Source organism: Eretmochelys imbricata, chromosome 3 (assembly GCF_965152235.1).
Source record: "Eretmochelys imbricata isolate rEreImb1 chromosome 3, rEreImb1.hap1, whole genome shotgun sequence".
Lineage (NCBI taxonomy): Eukaryota > Metazoa > Chordata > Testudines > Cheloniidae > Eretmochelys > Eretmochelys imbricata.
Genome location: NC_135574.1, coordinates 135,701,441 through 135,720,980, shown reverse-complemented (window position 1 = coordinate 135,720,980; position 19,540 = coordinate 135,701,441). Strand labels below are relative to the sequence as shown.

Genomic DNA, 19,540 nt, shown 5'->3' with positions numbered 1-19,540 from the left:
ATTTCCTGGCAACTCTCTTTCCTTGAGAGTCCACAGAATTATTTTTTTCCATGAACACTCAGACTGGGACTCTAGCAGGTGCTTGTTGATCAAGGGAGGCAAGGCATGCTGAGGAGCACCGGTTCTGTATGGCTTATTCCCTTGGCAACCCAGTGAGTTTACCAACAGAAGTCCATCCAAGAGTTAATCCTGATCTTTACTTCATTGACTCCATGACCATGATTTCCACTTCTATCGGGGAGGGAAGATAGTGCACACCCATGGTGGGGGAGATAATGACAGCATGCCCCTGACATGTTACAGGAGCCTTACGGCTGCTTTACATTGCACTGCACTGCCCCCCAAAAACTGTTTTGCAGCCAAGACAGACGTGGTGTTCCACTTGCACTCTTTTCCTCTGACGGTCTCCTGCCCAAGTGCAAGTTGAAAAAGAAGAGCCAGCTGTGCTGTTTCTACACCAGCCTGGGAATCCACACCTCGCCAGTTAGACCGACTTTAAAACTCACCATAAAGCAGCCTTAATGGACACCAGGATTTAGCCCAATAGCTTTGCTTTTTGGCTATATGAATACTGTTGGTTTCCAACTATTGGGGAGAAGGTTAAAATCTACCCCGTTTTAGCAATGGAGAAAATCCAGTATGATCAGAGTGGTGTCACCACACAGTACAAGAAGAAAATAATAAACAGAATGTGAAATTTTAAAAGGGTACTTACTGGGCCATACTGCCAGCCAAGTTCAATTTTATTCATAACCCAGAGTTCATGGATGTTCTCCGCTAATTTTTCTCTAATTCTTTCCAGGTGAGGAGGCAATACAATCTAAAGACAGAAGAGAGACAGAGCCTATTACAGATAAATTGTACTACTGTGCAATCCAGCTACTGTACTCTCATAACCAACACTGTTAATGTAAATCGTCAGTTAGACTAAATTAGAGATCTCTCAAGCCAACCATAATGAAATTCATATGTTTTTCAAGTGCTCTTTCGACAGATACATGTTAATCTGTGCATTTCTGAGTATTTTATGGCTCTAAAGATGGGCCAGAAAGTGGAAACGGAGAAAGAGATGTAGACACAACATGAAAAAAAAAATTCCTCCAAAATATCTAGAAGCTGTCCAAACTGACAGTATTTCTTCAGTTACCTGATAAAACACTAACACAAATGTCCATTTTTCAGCAAAATGCTTTCCATAACAATTGTTTAAGGGAATATAAATACTACAGACTCCTCCATTGGTGCAGGAGCCCCAGCCTGCCTCAGAATCAGAGAATATCAGGGTTGGAAGGGACCTCAGGAGGTCATCTAGTCCAACCGCCTGCTCAAAGCGGGACCAATCACCAATTTTTGCCCCAGATCCCTAAATGGCCCCCTCAAGGATTGAACTCACAACCCTGGGTTTAGCAGACCAATGCTCAAACCACTGAGCTATCCCTCCCCCAGCAGACAGAGAGGTTCTGATGTTTTGGTGATAAGTAGGGCACGTGGCGCCTGGGGAGAAGGAAAGATTCCCCAGTATCCCCCACGAAACTCCCCAGTACACAGTGCAGTTCCTAAGACAGTGAGTGCACTGGAGACAGAATTGGAGTCTAAAAGTTTACCAACATTTTCCTAGAAAAGCACTTTGTCATTTTGCCAACACAAACTTAAAAATTCAACAGTTTGTCTACAAATGTACGGAATGGAAAGAAAAACTGAATTTTTAGGCAGAATTTTGGGGAGTCTCTGACTCCCGCAACACATTAAAGATCATGAAAATAGGTCAGCCTTCACTTTTCATAAAAGCAGTGACTTGCTCTTGACCAAAATGTCACCTCTCCCCAATGTTATTCAGTGAGCTTTGTGCAAGTTTCTGTCCTCAACTCCAGTCACGTTGCTCTCATACCTGCCTGCTAGCTCCCCTCTCTACACTGAGTAGGGAAGAACCAGTAAGGTCACATACACAATGTAACTGTCTTGATGGGAAGTGCTGTATAAATATGTACAATGCATTTTCACTCTCTTCCAGAGCTTAAACACTATTCTAATGGTGGCCTTATAAGAATCTAAATAAATGTGTAGGTAAGTTGTGCTCACAAAATATATCCCACATTACCCACTAGCTTCAAATGGGTACTGAATCTAGAGAAAACAATTACAGATTCAATATGCTATATAATCATTGGTACTATTTCTCAAAGGGCTTTCTTCTCCCATGTAGTTTTGCAAAAACAAGCTACTTTTTTTGGAGACTGAATTCTTAGGATATCTTTTGTTCCTGTAAAATAGAGGCAATGGTAGTCTGGGGGTTGGAATTTACATTTTTACCCCATCGCATTTAGATGTTAACACTGAACCCTAACGATGATGCTATTAGCGTGAATACTGTTGACTATTTTACTGCTGATAATTTTAGTATAAGCCGCTAATGAATGTCCTGGTCTGTTGTTCAGGGGTGCACTGGGAAATACTACGAGGGAACAAAAGCAGCCACCCTTTCACACCAAACACACTATTTTACAGGGTAATGCTATAAATGGCGGAGCCCTTACAAAGTTCCATGGCCTGTCCTTAAATTATCCCCAGAACGCCAATGTTAATGTTAGCCAAGACTAGGAAAGGTCAGGGGCAGGAAGGAAGAAAATCTGCCATTGGGCTTCCTTCCAAGAGTCGGGATTGCGTTGCAGGGGAAGGGTCCTCTTCAGTTTTGTGATTAGCAGGCAATTTTGATTTGTCCTCCCTTCGGCTGATCCACCTTGCTGCTGCTTCCCTACTCAGTGCACAAAGGGGAGCTAGGAGGCAGTTATGAGTGTAACTGGCAAAAGTCAGAGCAGGAGTGGCACTGATCCAGGAGCCTGATGCGGGGATGCATGAGAAAAAGAATTTGCCGCTGAAACCACTCCACTATATCGGTGAGATGAAGCAGAGGTGCTGCCAAACAAACCTGCAGAAGATCAATCTTTTGGGGCCAACTTTGAAGAAAGAGTAGGATTGGGAGGGGACTGGGTAAAAAAAGCCCTGTAAGGGAAATCAGGAATACAAATCACCCTAGCTCTCCCCGAAATCAATTCCACTCTCCTGCAAAAAACAGACTCCTGGAACATAGTGCTAAATTATTAACAAACCTGATATTACATTACTCACCACTATCACATGACAGGACCCACAAAACAGAAGAGTTATATTTATTAAACATACAAATCTCCAGCAAGCTGTCTCAGAGTCATTACTGTATAAAAGAGCACTGTCAAAACATGTATGCCTCAGCCTTAGTCTACCTTAAAAGCTGCATATTACATAGCTGGACATGTGCTGTCTGTTTCACAGGAGGATTTGTTCTTTCTTGTTCAACCATTTTATGGCTGAAAGTTCACTAAAAGTGAACATTTAGGGCCTGATCCTGTATACACTGAAGCCAATGGCAATATTTCCATTCATTTCAGTGGGAGCAGGATCAACAGGCAGGCCATTCATCCAGTTTTAAGCCAGACAGTCCTGTTTTTGGAAAGGTTTGTCCCTGCCTGGTGGTACCGTGGAGAATGCCATTTTGCTCCATCCCCACTGGTGCGACCTCACATGCCTGGTGTGTGGGAGGTCATGCCAGTGAGGGTGGGCTCACACCATTCCAGAAGTGTAGCAATGGCCGGCATTCTGGGGATGCGTCAGTTGCCTCTCTAAGGATCAACCCAATTAAACAGACTACTTGCTATCTGTTGTCATAGCTGGAGCTAGAAGCACATTTCTCTTTAATGTTACCCTTCATTTGTCAACTTTTCTATTTCTCCATAATAAATACCGATATTCAATAAAGCACAAGGATAATGCAAGTTTAATTTATACCATTTTCTGTGCATAATGAGCCAAACTCTGCTCTCAGTCACATGGCAACCTCAGTAAATAAAACAGGGTTAAACGTGGCCCAGTGCACCTAACATGATCACAAGCCTTCACCTTTAAAACATTGTATCAATAAAAAGTTCAATAATAAAATACTTGTATCATCCCCACAGTTACCACTACTTCAAAGGTCACTCTGTTTTAATCTAGTTTCACTCCAAGGATAAAACAACATGTGATGTCCTAAGGCTCGTGAATGTGAAATAAATAAAATTTCTAAAAGGTAGCAACAAGTTCTTTATTGTGCTTTGCATGTCCCAGTATTCTCAATGGTTAGCAATAAAATGTACCAAATCAGCACAGAAAGGAAACCCACATGTTTGAAACAAGTTGCAAGCTCAAACATGAAGCTAACCTGAGCCTGCAATGTCTATAGTTGAGAAAGACTGTGGTGTTTAGTTCCCTTACCTGGCTAGTATCCACGGGAACTGGTGTGAAGGCTGCTTGGGATAAAGAGATGGTTGGACCCAATAGGTCTCTTGTACATTGGTGATCCTGTTTGTATTCTCGGCTATGTTCTACTTTTAGCTTCTCTTTTGGTAGAACAGCTTCAAAGCAAGGTGCATACCCAAGTGGAGGCAGGAATTTGAATTCTCCATGGCGGCCTCCAAGCAGAAAACGTACCCTGTAAACAACAGCAGCAATTTATGCAATCATAACACCTCCAGTACAAATCTGTGGTTAGTCTTTTGCCCTCAATGGCAACCTAAAACCTGCAACTTCTTCACCATATTAAACATTTTCCTCTCAAATGTAACCTGGTAATTAGCACTGGGGATTGTGGGGAGAAAGAAGGAATGAAGAAGGAACAGGTGCATAACTAGAAGAGATTTAGCCACTCCACGAGCTAATCTCCACATTTTATTCAAGAGTTTTAGAGAGATGGAGGATAATGGAGAAGAAAGTGAGAGAACACCAGCTTGCTAAAGATGCCTAGAAGTCAATAACCTTCCAAGCATACGAAGTTTGGTCACAACCCTGGAGACAGACAGATTGCCAATCAGAGCTAAAACTAGGCCCAGAACCTTTCCCTCTGACATCCCTGAAGTTTGGGAGATTTGAAAAATGAGACCCAAAAACTCAATGGAAAATCATTCCATATTCTCTCCAATAGCATGTGAAACCTTCAGAACATAACACAAAAAAACTCATTTTACTTTCAACAGTACAAGTTTTCCACATTTCCATGTTCTGTAGCTGTACAATGATGCCTATCACTTTTGCCACTGCAAGGCTCTCTGAGTACAGAGATGAGCATAAATTAGTGATACAAAACTGAGAAATTCATCTTAGAATCATAGAATCATAGAATATCAGGGTTGGAAGGGACCCCTGAAGGTCATCTAGTCCAACCCCATCTTGGTGCAGTGTGATTTGGAAGATACCAAAAAAAAAAGTCAATTAATCCCTAGTGTAACTATAATGGCTTCAGTAGAGTTACACCACAGGAGAACGTTGTGTATTTGAATTTTATTCTATTCTGGTTCTTATATGGCCCTCATCCCAGTAGTATCTCAACACCTTCCAGAAGTCCATTGAGCTATTTGACTAATATCATTCACATATGGTTCTTTCTTTCTTTCTCCTTGTCCTCAAGGAGAAATTATGTGGGGAAGATTTTTTTAATATAATTTGTTATATGTACATTGTATTATATGTATATATTAGCAGAAGTAATGTGGAAAAAGTACACTTTGCATTTAGAATGAAAGGTATGATTGATGATGGTTAATTCCTGTAGGAGTTTGTCCCACAGTCTTGGAGCGGTTACAGCAAAGCTTTGGGCCTGCATAGATTGGATTTAGCCTTGCAGTATGTGGTTCCATTGTGCCTGGGCAACAGGCCTGCAGACGGTACTCTGCATCCCAAAATGTGAAGCAATCTTTTCGGTAGCATGAGCCCAAACCATTGAGCACCCTTGAATTAGAGGACCAAGACCTTGAATCTCAGTTGTTATTCTATTGGAAAACTGCACTGTGAGCAGAATACAGGTTAAATGTCCTAGCAGTAGCCTGTGTTGCTGAAGAAACAAGCTACTGCATTCTGTGCTAGTTGATGGTCCTTGGGGGCCCACAGCTGCATATGCAGGAAGATAGCATTGCTGTAGTACAGCCAGGAAGTGACATGAGCATGTGTAACTGAGGCCAGATTATAGGTGCTAGAACATTTTACTGGAGAGACAAGGTAGATGAGGTAATATCTTTTTATTGGACCAACTTCAGTTGGAGAGACACAAGCTTTCGAGCTTACACAGAGCTCTTTTCCAGGTCCCAAAAGAGCCAGCTTTTAGTTTTAGTTAGAACATTTTACTGGTAGACGATGCTATGAGAGTTTAGCTTTAGCAAGAAATCCCAGAGTGCACCTAATCAGCAGACAGAACTGACCAATTGTGCTTGTGTATCTTCAACTAACAGAGACTACACTGCCATAGGTGCATTATGGAAAGTACATTTTTTTACATTGCAGAAATCAGAAAAATTCATGTACATAAATGGATGTTTTTCTTTTTGTTTGGCTTAAAGGCTGGCCTGGCACCGAATGTTAGCAATGTATGTTGTGCTGGCAGCTAAGAAAGGAGACAGAAGATGTTGTTAAATCCTAAGTGGAGTATATTAGTGAACTACCTGAACATGTTCGCATGCTGACAAATGCCAGGTGCACTATCCCTTCAGGACTCCTTTCAGCTCTTACCTCACTCCACCTTTATGGAACAGGCAACATGCCAAGAAGGCAGATGTCAGAAAGGGAAATGAGGGGGATGGTAGCAGGGGAATAATTGGACATGTTCACTGAAAACAGGAAAAACTACAATGGATGCTAACTTTATTCCTGCAGCAAAGCTGACAACTGGAAAGAAGAGGCCATCTATGTTGAAATTCTCAAACATCCCTTGAACTGGTTGACCATTTATCCGGAATGAGATGCTTGGGGCACTCAGATCCAAACAGCAGCTGATGACATCATCCGTTCTTAACAGATGAGGATTGGGAGAATTCACTGTCCGTGCAATACAGCCTATGGAGAAAAGGAAATACATTTAGAACAACTTTAGAGAGTCGCATAGAAAAGGTTTCACTAAAACCTAAAAATTTTACTTAAAAAAAAATAATAATGAGGTAAACAGATGGAGTACATGTGCCTGGATTCAGAGATATCAATACTAGATTATCAAAGAATTAATAGTAAACTTGTAATAAAGTGCAGATATGCACTCACTGGCATCTGCAAATATTATTTTAATTATTGCACATTTGTGCCTAATGCATCTGGAAATAAATAATGGTCCTATTTTGAGGCTCAAAAAAACCCATAAAACTGAAATTTTACCCCCATTTACACCACAATTCCAAATTCCAAAAAGTGGATTAAAACCTGAAGGAGAAAAAAATACACCTTATTAAAAAAATGCCTACATTAGTTAACAGGATATTACCTGGGCTCTCTAGGGATGCTTCTGAGCCACTGACCAATAGAAGATCAGTATTTCAGACTTTTGGTGCTTGTTGCCAGGGAGGTTGGAAATAAAAGTCCTTCATATCACTACTGAGCATCCAAACCCCACCATCACAATAGGAGCTTGTGTCAAAAATTCCTTCCTTTTATATTCTATGTAAATATAGTTTAATGTATACACTCAACGAACCCAACTCCCCAGAACATTAATTGAAGATGAAACTAACAATGCATGTCACACGTTTGCGTTAGAAATGTGTATTATTTTGACTTTTGTTTCAGTTATCAAATTCTGTACAACGTATGAAGAGTGCTGAATATCTTAATCATAAAAATAAAATTAGATCTTCTCTTCTATCATCAACGAGCCCATGATATAGTGTGGAGTAAAATATATCAAAATGCTAATCTATAATATGTCTCATCATCCAAGATAAACATAAATTTGTTCTTTGTAAAGTGATTTGAAGATGTAAAATCAGGAAGTATCATTATTAAGGGCCAGACTGTGGTACGCTTGTTTACTCTGTGGAATACTGTACTACTCAGCGTAAATAAAAGGTATCATAATCAAGCTCTAAAACAGAAATAATGAAGATTAGTAAATACTTTTTCACCATAGAGGTGTCTGTTACTTTGCTCTAATTTCAATTAACCCTGGAATGTATCATTCTCTTCCCCTGCACCCATTTAAATAACACATCTCATTGTATTACATATAAAATTCCTGATCTCCAAGAAGAGTCATCTACAGAAGAAATTGGAAGTAAGATATAACACACTTCTGGCATTTTGTTTATCTATAACGTGAGATATGGGAAGAAATATGCAAGTGAAAAACCTCTGGAAATGGATTTTAAAAATGAGACCTATAATTTTTGGAATTCGTGGGGCAAAGCAGAGTGCATATTAAGTACAGAACCCTACAGTTAAACTGTATTAGCCACTTATGGTGTCAAAAAGGGCTAATGTGACCCTTAGTTACATAAACTGAGTAGTAAGCAATAGCAGAAAGGTGATTTGATCTCAGTATGCTTCATTGGTAAAACAGATATTAGAATACTACATACAGTTCTCATTAGTGGTGCAAATGTAATCCATTTCTTACTGGGGGGGGCAGCAGAAAATGGGAGGCACGTGACCTCCTCACATGACTCTCCACATGATTCCTCCCCACCCCACCCCCAGCCTGATGCCTCCACGCTCTCCCTGTCCCCTCCCCATGATCCACCCTCCCTTACCCTAGGGAGAGGTGGGTCCCTGTCCTCCTCCCTCCCACTGCACTGGAGACTTCAGAACCACAGTGCGAAAGGAGCAGAACTTGAGGCCCCACGCCTGCAGCTCCTCCGGTGCGGCTGTACCACCCAACCCTTCCATGCAGGGTCTCCTCTGTCTGTACAGCAGCCCTCCCAGAAGACAGGGCTGGGGGTGGGACTGGGTGCGGTACAGCTGCCAGCGTGAGGAGCTCCTGGCGTGGGGCCACCTCTTAGCCCAACTTTCTGCTCTTTTCCCCACTGCGGTTCTTGGGAGAGCCCTGTGGTTCAGGAGAGGACACGCTGCGTGGGAGGGCTGGGGGCAGTACAGCTGTGCCAGAGGACCTGCCGGCATGGGGCCCTTGTCTTTCCGGTACGCCGTACCAGCTATAAAGACCTTGCTGGTATGGCGGACCGGACCGCCCCACTTGCACTGCCAGTTCTCAGGTCCTCCCTGTAAAAATAAGGTTGAAAGTTCGATAAGGTGCAAAAAAGAGCCACAAAAATAACTTGAGGACTGGAGAAAATGCTTTACAGTGAAAGACTTATGCTGAACAGACTGAATTCTTTATCAAAAAGAAGATAAGACCTTTCTGTGCCAATGAGCTTCAGGAACCTCCTGGGAAAACAGTGCTCACTAGGACCTCATGAGCACCCATCACCTTGCAACACTGAGATTACAATAGGTTGTGGGTCCCCAGATGTCTCTTTTCCTTCCTTTTGGTGGCAAACTGTGGGTATAGGGACCTTTGCTCCATGCCCCAAAAACTTTACTCTGTCTTAACAAAAAAAAAACAAAAAAAACCCTTCCTTTTTTGTAAGAGCAGTTGTGATTGAGACAATTTTAACTTAGCTTTAGATAATATTAGGTCATTTGAGATGTTGGTTGTGCAGTTTAGATTCACAGATCATCCCCGGCTGAGCTCTGAGGAATCATTTCCAATACAGACTCTACAGACCTGGATAAAAAGTCCAGGTTTAATCATTGTATGTCATGGCCTTCCATTTTCCTGGAGTCAGGTGCCCATATCTGCTGCCTTATGTGTTTTGAAGATTCTGCTCTCCAGAATCTTGTTTGATGTTCAAACTCCATCACTTTTCCCAGGCATTTGGAGGCTGAGTAGCTTGAGGGGGGATTTTCTATTGGAGCATGCGGTGGAGAGTCAGTTAATTACTTTACGTGATGGCTCTGATCAGGCTATTTGTTGTGGCATGAAATTACTTGAGACTGGTCATTTTAATTTTTCTCATAGCAACGAAAAATATAAGTGACTGTTAATTGGATCTTCTTTTTATTCAATAAAAGAATAATTGCTTCTAATCCTGGAAATTTTCTCAGCAAAAATGGAAAATAAAATTATGAACGTACAAATCTACTTTTTTTAAAATCAAAACTGACCTCTGTTATCTTCCTCTACTCAGTAGAGGCACAAGTCACAGGATCAGCTGCAAGTCTTTCTCCATGTATTAAATAGTAACAATCATAATCATAAGTAAATCTTATATGTAAATTGGAAGAATAATTTCTCCTCTGTCTTGTTTTATGGTAACTGGCATTTCTTCCCTGACCTTTCCGGGATCAGCACTAAGAAGCAACAGCTTAATATGTTACTAGATATTTGAGTGCAATTTATCATGGACAAAAAATACATACTGTATGTTACCCCTGCTGGGACAAAAACAGCTCAAGGACATTATGTTACATTTCACTCTGGAAATGCAACAGCAACCTTAAATGAAAATGAGATTACTGGAATCCTGGAAGAGGAACAAAGTACAAGAGCACTCTTGAGAGAGAAAATTTCTACTGTTTTCTCTCAAAAAACAAAACCACTCTCCCCCACTCCATTCATTTTATATTTAAGTAGTTTCTGGCTTCTAAAGTATTCTCTTGCCTACAGTACCTCCTGCCCATCCCAGAGCTCCCGTGCAGCTGTGTCTCTGAGATATTTCATTATGATTCCTTTGAAGCTGAGGAGGTCTCAGGCTCCAAACCAAGCCCAAACATCTACACGGCTATTTTTAGCCCCACAACACGAGTTTGAGTCAATTGATCCAGACTCCAAGATTCACTGCCACGGTGAGGGGGGTTGTTTTTGGTACTATGTAGGCAGACCCTTAGAGTTCAATTAATGCTCAAGTGCATATCCTATCAATTCAACACTTAAAAACATCAGTTGGGACAACTAACATCCAGACCAACCTCAATTTACACGCCTTACCAGATCAGAATATCCAAATGCTCTCACACACACCTCGACGACACAAACATCCCTTTCATTTCCAACGTGCAGTGACCTATAAGGTCCAATTCTTCACAATCACACAGCTCTAATTTCAACCCCAGCTAAACAGAGAATTAAAAACTCGTAGTTCTGTGGAGGAGAAGGTACCTTCTCCATCTAGCAAGACTTCTTTAGTTCACCAGTCTAAGTCACTGGGACAAGAGCTCCAACTGGCAAACTTATTCAGTTTGCAGGAGACTCAGAAGGAAGACATGCCGGGGATAGAGGTTTAAAAAACAAACAAACCTCAGCTCAGGGGATGCACATGATCAGCACAGATGAGGAAAAAAGGGAGACAGTGTCAGAGAATAGAAATATATGGATACTGTGCTATGCATAAGCTTTCTTGGCATAAGTTTATGACAAATATGGAGAACATATTTTTCTCTGTGATACTTGATATCACCACAGTGGCCTCAGTCAGCAATAGAATAAGGTTTTTGCAAAAGAAAAAACAAAACTGATTAATTCCAATAGTATATCCAGTGCCTCTCCTACAGTTAGCACACAATACTTCTCTCATGTAAGGGTAAAAACTATGATTTCAGATTAATTCTACCCTGGGCCAGTGACACTTTTATGATTGGATTTCCAGTCTAAACACACAAACATTCATGAGACATGCAGTCAATCTAAATTTATGCAACTAAAATATTTATATCACTGCTAAATAGTCTCTGTTTCTTCCATCTTCCCTACCTGGTGAATATCATATCATATTGTATTCTATTAAGATAACCCATTCACACACATCACATGCATACATACTTAATATCCAGCATCTAAACTTCTCAGAACATGTCCTGTAATGGCATCTACAGGAGTGGTTTACACATTTACACTGAGATTTTTCGAAGCTGCTTAAGGATTATGTCCAAATCACCTGGGTGGCTTTGAAAACCCCACCATCAATGCATTCCCTTCTATCTGAACAGAAACACAGAGAAGTACTTTTAAAATGTATGACACAAAAGTTTCCTTCCTACACATTCAAACAAACTCAATATGCATCACATACACAGAATGGATAGGCCAGTATGCTTACGTAAGTCCCCATTGTCTGGCTTTAAGAATTTCTAAACATTTGAACTAAAATGAGTATATCAAAGAACCCCCACCCTACCCCAAATTGATATGGCCTAAATATCTCATGTTGGTTTTATAATATCACAGAGGGATTAGAAATCCAGTCTACCACTGTGAGAATGCTTGTCAGACATCATTTTCTGTACCTTTGAAGTTTTAAAGCAAAGCTTTGGAATGCACTGTTAAAAAAAAAAAAAAGCCTTGGGTGGAACCAGATTATGATTCCATCTATAAATTGCATTGTTTTGAATTCAACTGTCTTTTAGATGAGAGTAGTCAACTTAAAAAAACCCAGAATGGAACTCTGATTCTGCATTTTACTCCAAATGCCCTAGCATTCATAGAATCATAGAATATCAGGGTTGGAAGGGACCTCAGGAGGTCATCTAGTCCAACCCCTTGCTCAAAGCAGGACCAATCCCCAATTAAATCATCCCAGCCAGGGCTTTGTCAAGCCTGACCTTAAAAACTTCCAAGGAAGGAGATTCTACCACCTCCCTAGGTAACGCAGTCCAGTGTTTCACCACCCTCCTAGTGAAGAAGTTTTTCCTAATATCCAACCTAAACCTCCCCCACTGCAACTTGAGACCATTACTCCTTGTCCTGTCCTCTTCTACCACTGAGAATAGTCTAGAACCATCCTCTCTGGAATCACCTCTCAGGTAGTTGAAAGCAGCTATCAAATCCCCTCTCATTCTTCTCTTCTGCAGACTAAACAATCCCAGTTCCCTCAGCCTCTCCTCATAAGTCATGTGTTCCAGACCCCTAATCATTTTTGTTGCCCTTCGCTGGACTCTCTCCAATTTATCCACATCCTTCTTGTAGTGTGGGGCCCAAAACTGGACACAGTACTCCAGATGAGGCCTCACCAATGTCGAATAGAGGGGAACGATCACGTCCCTCGATCTGCTCGCTATGCCCCTACTTATACATCCCAAAATGCCACTGGCCTTCTTGGCAACAAGGGCACACTGCTGACTCATATCCAGCTTCTCGTCCACTGTCACCCCTAGGTCCAGAACTGCTGCCTAGCCATTCGGTCCCTAGTCTGTAGCTGTGCATTGGGTTCTTCCGTCCTAAGTGCAGGACCCTGCACTTATCCTTATTGAACCTCATCAGATTTCTTTTGGCCCAATCCTCCAATTTGTCTAGGTCCCTCTGTATCCTATCCCTGCCCTCCAGCGTATCAACCACTCCTCCCAGTTTAGTATCATCCGCAAATTTGCTGAGAGTGCAATCCACACCATCCTCCAGATCATTTATGCAGATATTGAACAAAACCAGCCCCAGGACCGACCCCTGGGGTACTCCACTTGATACCGGCTGCCAACTAGACATGGAGCCATTGATCACTACCCGTTGAGCCTGACAATCTAGCCAACTTTCTACCCACCTTATAGTGCATTCATCCAGCCCGTACTTCTTTAACTTGCTGACAAGAATACTGTGGGAGACCGTGTCAAAAGCTTTGCTAAAGTCAAGAAACAATACATCCACTGCTTTCCCTTCATCCACAGAACCAGTAATCTCATCATAGAAGGCGATTAGATTAGTCAGGCATGACCTTCCCTTGGTGAATCCATGCTGACTGTTCCTGATCACTTTCCTCTCATGTAAGTGCTCCAGGATTGATTCCTTGAGGACCTGCTCCATGACTTTTCCGGGGACTGAGGTGAGGCTGACTGGCCTGTAGTTCCCAGGATCCTCCTTCTTCCCTTTTTTAAAGATTGGCACTACATTAGCCTTTTTCCAGTCATCTGGGACTTCCCCCGTTCGCCACGAGTTTTCAAAGATAATGGCCAATGGCTCTGCAATCACAGCCGCCAATTCCTTTAGCACTTTCGGATGCAACTCGTCCGGCCCCATGGATTTGTGCATGTCCAGCTTTTCTAAATAGTCCCTAACCAGCTCTTTCTCCACAGAGGGCTGGCCATCTACTCCCCATGTCATCTACATACATGATTTATTTTGATGCTGCTAGATACCACAGACTTACTGGAAATGGCTGCCCCACATCCCTTTATCGAGAAATTAAAAATGCTTTACCTGACCACAGATGAAGACCATCAAATCCATAAGAGTACAGGTCATCGCCAACACCATTTCCACCCCATTCTTCACCTCCCCCAGGGTAGGGTGAATAGCCCTCTGTTGAAGCCCAGCCCACTCGAAGATGAGTAGCTTCTGCTGTCACAAAGGGCTCCACATAGTCCACCATAAGCTCATAGTACCATTTTCTGTATTGGGCGGAGCCTTCGCTGATCCCAAGGAAGATATTGGGTCTCATGCTTAAAACAAAGGGGGAAAATGGCTAGCCATAAAAACAGATCAGAAGAACATGTTACAGTAGTTAGATTTCTTTTTCTCAATTTGTGTTTACCACTTATTGAATGTATGTCTTGTTTCATTAGAAGTGAAGAACAAAATGAAAGTTCTTCAGAATTTCTGGTGGAAAAGCTTCCCATACAGTTCAATCAAAATTGTAATTTTCAGCAATTAAACCAGCACTACTAATCAAATACCTGTAATAATACTGTGCACTTTTAAGTACAGTAGAATCTTGGGAATAGAGGTTGTTTGTAACTCTTTTGGTTGTTCTTTCAAGTTTACAACTGAACATTGAGTTAATATAGCTTTGAAAAACTGTACTATGCAGAAGAAAAATGCTGCTTTTAACCATCTTAATTTAAATGAACCAAGCACCAAAACAGTTCCCTTTCCCTTAATTTTTTTTATTCGTTTTCATTTGTTTCTGCTGCTGCCTGATTGCATACTTCCGGGTCCAGCTGAGGTGTGTGGTTGGCCAGTCAGTTCGTAACTTTGGTGTTTGTAATTTTAAGGTTCTACCGTACAACTTTACTAATTCACATTGCACACCTTCAAATTTGCACACACAATAATGACAGCCTCTTCCCGCACCAACAGAAAAAGTATAGTGAGTAGATACTGTAGAATGGTCTCATTCTGCAGTACTAGGACTTTATTACACTTATAAAATGTACTACAGAACACTTTACTGTGAAATGTTATAACTAAAACTACAATAAATTTGTAAAATAAATGTTCACTTATTCACCAATTTGTAAATCCAATAATTCATAATGGTATACCAGCCATTCGTGCAAATTAGCAATATAGATCACTAAAATGAGGTACAGAAGTTCATTCATAGATTTTAAGGCCAGAAGGGATCATTGTGATCATCTAGTGTGACCTCCTGTGTAACACAGGCCATAGAACTTCACCCAACAATTTCACAAGTCCATAAATTCTGTTTGAGCTAGAGCCTGTGGTTTTTTGTTTTGTTTTTTAAGGAAGGTATCCAATCTTGATTTTAAAAGACTTTTAAAAAATCTGTTATCACATTTCAGAGTAGCAGCCATGTTAATCTGTATTCTCAAAAAGAAAAGGAGTACTTGTGGCACCTTAGAAACTAACCAATTTATTTGAGCATAAAAAATTCCACTGAATGCATCCGATGAAGTGAGCTGTAGCTCACGAAAGCTTATGCTCAAATAAATTGGTTAGTCTCTAAGGTGCCACACGTACTCCTTTTCTTTTTGTTATCACATTGTTATCATTCACATTTTTATATTTACATTTTTCCTCCCACTCAATGATTAAATGACTTATTTGCTGGTATAGGACCCTTCACTTGAAAGGTCAAATTCTCTCCTGCATAAGCATATGCTCAGTGTAGGAATGGGAGTGTATCAGGGAGCCATTTAGAGCTGTCCGGTTCTCTAACTACTGCAACACTGCCCCAGCATTAAGTTTAGGTTTGCTTTTACTTACGACAGCTGGCTATAGTTCCTGTTCAGATTCTTATGGATATAATTTATCAAAGCCACAATATGCCAGTTAACGCACTGTCTTTAGAAAGATTCACAGAGGTGATTCCTGTGCTATGGTTAAATAGATTTTTCTCTTAATGACTGCAGATATCGTCTTAGCACAAGAAATCAGATTCCTTTTGCTTTGCTGATCTCTATTTAAGTAAATATTTTTCTTTTACCTGCTCACATGGTTCACAAGGCGTGTCTGTAGGAGGAGATCTCTTCCTGGTAGGAGATTGTCACAGATTAGATGTTGATTAGACCGCACAGCAACTCCATGGCATACACAGAGAGAGCACAAGACATCTAAAACCTATAAAATAAATTAAGTTCTTTTCACTGTAATTTACTTTTCATATTAGAACATTAAGAATCAGCATGGACTACTGAAGGGAACTGTATTGATACCCCATCCCTTCAAATGAGATACACATTTTACCATCTGGAATTTCACTTTTACAGATAACCTGCTTTTCTTATTCAGTGCAGTTCCTTTATTCAGAGAAATATCTTACATACCTTATGGTTTCTTCCATGTTTGTCCAAAAGACAGATAATCGATTTAATATGTCCTTCCTTAATAATGTTTAGAGCTTCTGGACTTTCCACCAACACACAGTGCAAAACCTCCAGAATTCCTGAGAAGGTAAAAAATAGTAATCATGTATTGATTATATAATCTCACTAGATGAAAGTCTGTGCTATTGCCCCCATGAAATCTGTAGAGTCATGTGACTCCTGGACAAAAATATTAGGCAACAAGCATATGAATGCAAAACATGTAAAAATTGCAATTTAATAATGTGCATGTGACAACTTCAGTGCACTTCACCTAACTCAAACATACCAACCTCTGTTCTAGTTCTTTGTACCCGAAGCACCATTTCCCTGACTCCCCCACTCTCCAACTGCTCTGGGGTTTCTCCTCTGCCCAGGTCCCAGTAGCACCACTTCCCAAATTCCCCCTCCTCCACCCACATCATGCTGCCCCTGGACCCTCTCTCTCCTATAGGGCATTACATGAAGGCAGGGCTCAGTGGCAGGGCAGGTCTGCATCCTCAGCCCCAGGGCTCTAGAACAGAGTGCTGCCAACATGACCCCTCCTGAAGACTGTGGGAACAGGGAAGCTTCTTGAGTCATCCCTAAAATCCTGGGACTTGTGATCAGTTTGTGAGAGCTGGCAACACTACAACACTGCCTTCCCCTGGCTGCTTGGAGGGGACCCCCCTTACCAACCACTACACCCAGGCTAGGGGAGCTGTTGTTCTACCCCCTCCATCTCCCATCCCCACCACTATCCTCTGTGCCCAGCTTAGCCTCTCTCCTGTCCCCAGACAACACAGCATCCCATTCCCCTGAAACATCATCAGACTCCTGGTCCTCCCCAGCACCCCGCTCCCATCATTATCCCCATTCACCTTTCACAGAGTTTCTACTTCTCCTCACATTCCCTGTGTAGCACATCAATGATAGTGTGGCAGCCATTGTGTGTGTGGGGATGGCTTCAGTCGCATTGAAAACAATGGGAGGAGGCAGCCAACCTCATTAAGGGCAGCCTCATTCCCCCATGCGGATAAACTGTAGGGAAACAGCAGCCACTTGCTGGCTTCAGGCCCATTGGCCAAAACAGGAGATGGGTAATCCACTGTCTGTCCAGTCACCCTCATATAACCAATAAAATTGCTGCATGCACGTTAAGTAAGGGTAATAATCAGTTGAGCCACCTCCAATATCACAAAGGTCTAAAACTCTCGGCATGGCACAGATACATACTTTATACCTGTGTGATGTACAGCTACGGTAATTCATAAAGTCAAAGTGACTGAGAAATTAAAAAATTGGACAGTAACAGACTGAAAGCTCTCAACCATGCTTGTAAAAGCTTCCATCACTTCACACTGATTTAGACAGTTTAGGCTTCAGACTGACACAGAGAGTGACATCCCAGTAATCTTATTATATAGATAACTACACATGGGCGCCACTGCACATTGCATTTGCCCAGCAATCGACAAAGTTTTAAAATTGCTGCCTTCAACAGTATACAGTGAACAAATAAAATAAAAGAATATCATGTTGATATTGTTACTGATAGGCTTAGCAGAACAAGTGGATTTAGGGACAAGGTTAACAGAAAAGTAGTATATTACAATTCACTTTGATCTCTGCAGATACATTTGATAATTATTGTTCACAAGCAAAATATGAGAGAATTCCTGGCCCCACTGAAGTCAATGGCAAAACTCCCATCAACTTCAAAAGGCTCAAGATTTCACCCTACGTATGTACTACAGACATAACACACACACTGTGTGTGTGTGTGTGTTTGTGTTTATATTTTCCCGCAGCATAATATTGTCTGAAATATGTAAAAAAAAATTCAGTCACACTAACAATGCACCAAAACTGAAACTTTGAATCCTGCCCAATGCTGGAGGAGGGGCAGATGTGAGATTCCTAACACAGTGACCCGGTGTATGTCACTGTTTTGGAGGGAACGTTCTCGCAGCCGGAGCAAGACATCCTGAAGCACTTCAGAGTAGCAGCTGTGTTAATCTATATCCGTAAAAAGAAAAGGAGGACTTATGGCACCTTAGGGACTAACAAATTTATTTGAGCATAAGTTTTCGTGAGCTACTGCTCACTTCATTGGATTCATGCAGCGGGAAATACAGTGGAAATTCCACTGCATGCATCCGATGAAGTGAGCTGTAGCTCACAAAAGCTGATGCTCAAATAAATTTGTTAGTCTCTAAGGTGCCACAAGTACTCTTTTGTTTTTGAAGCACTTCATACGCTCTGTGTATATCACACCTAAGCAGGGATTGAAAACTGCTGTTGTTTAAGAAGCAAACAAATAGAATCAGGATGAAATTGAGACACACAAAGAACTAAGAACCACTAAATCACCTGTAGCCTCCCAATTAAACGTAATTACCATCCCAATAAAGCAGCAGTCATTGCCATTAAGAATCATTAGACTTAAATCCCTACAATGTGCAGTAAGACAGGATCCCATGTGTACTGGGTCCAGGCACCATTGCTTCAGGGGGCCTCCAAATTTGGCAGCCATAAGCATCATGCATGCAGTTAATTGCTATCAACTGCTGCTGTTGCTGCCTCCTGAAGAAACAAGTCACAGCATTGAAAAGGAGGGCTGAGAAGCAGTATTGAGCTTAGCAGTTACACAAGGTCTAGTGTTAATCCTGTCATGTCATGTCTCTTGTGACCTTCTGCCTCTCCCCCATCCCTTGTCTCCAAGATCACACCCTGACTCTCTGAGTGAGATACATGCTCTCTTTTCCTGGAAGCGGGCAGTGGTAACACCACAGCATCTATTCCCACTCTGCTATGGAAGGAAGCACCACCCAGTACTTCTCTGTATGACCCAGCTGCATAAGAGATGTCACATCTTTCCTGTTAGTACACGGAGTGAAGGGAGGAATAAAAGATCAACTACTACCTCAGAAACAAGAGCACCCATCACACCAAGCATCAGAGAGGAAGAGGACAGAAATCCCCCATGTTCTTGCAGATAGGAATGGAGGATGTATTTGCTGACCTCACAAAAACTAGAAATGAAGAATATTCCCATTTGCTAGTGTGTCAGTCGGAAGGGGAAATCCTGCCACCACTCCTCCCTGCAGCTAAAAGGGCAGAGATACACTCTCACTCTTCTCAGAAGCTAGAACGAAGAAAAGCAAAAATAACATCACTCCCACCAATCAGAACTCCTCACCCCTCAGTG

At 41.6% G+C, this 19,540-nt stretch overlaps 1 protein-coding gene across 1 annotated transcript in view; it reads right to left on the bottom strand.

The window, feature by feature from the left end:
* RYR2 (ryanodine receptor 2) overlaps window positions 1-19,540 on the bottom strand; it is a 743,716-nt gene that overhangs the window by 333,500 nt on the left and 390,676 nt on the right. The window contains exons 21-26 of the mRNA XM_077812173.1: window positions 16,312-16,430; window positions 15,972-16,105; window positions 14,003-14,244; window positions 6,702-6,894; window positions 4,288-4,504; window positions 716-820 (exon numbers count right to left, since the gene is read on the bottom strand). Coding sequence (XP_077668299.1) covers window positions 716-820; window positions 4,288-4,504; window positions 6,702-6,894; window positions 14,003-14,244; window positions 15,972-16,105; window positions 16,312-16,430 — 1,010 coding nt within the window. The remainder of the gene's footprint in view (window positions 1-715; window positions 821-4,287; window positions 4,505-6,701; window positions 6,895-14,002; window positions 14,245-15,971; window positions 16,106-16,311; window positions 16,431-19,540) is intronic.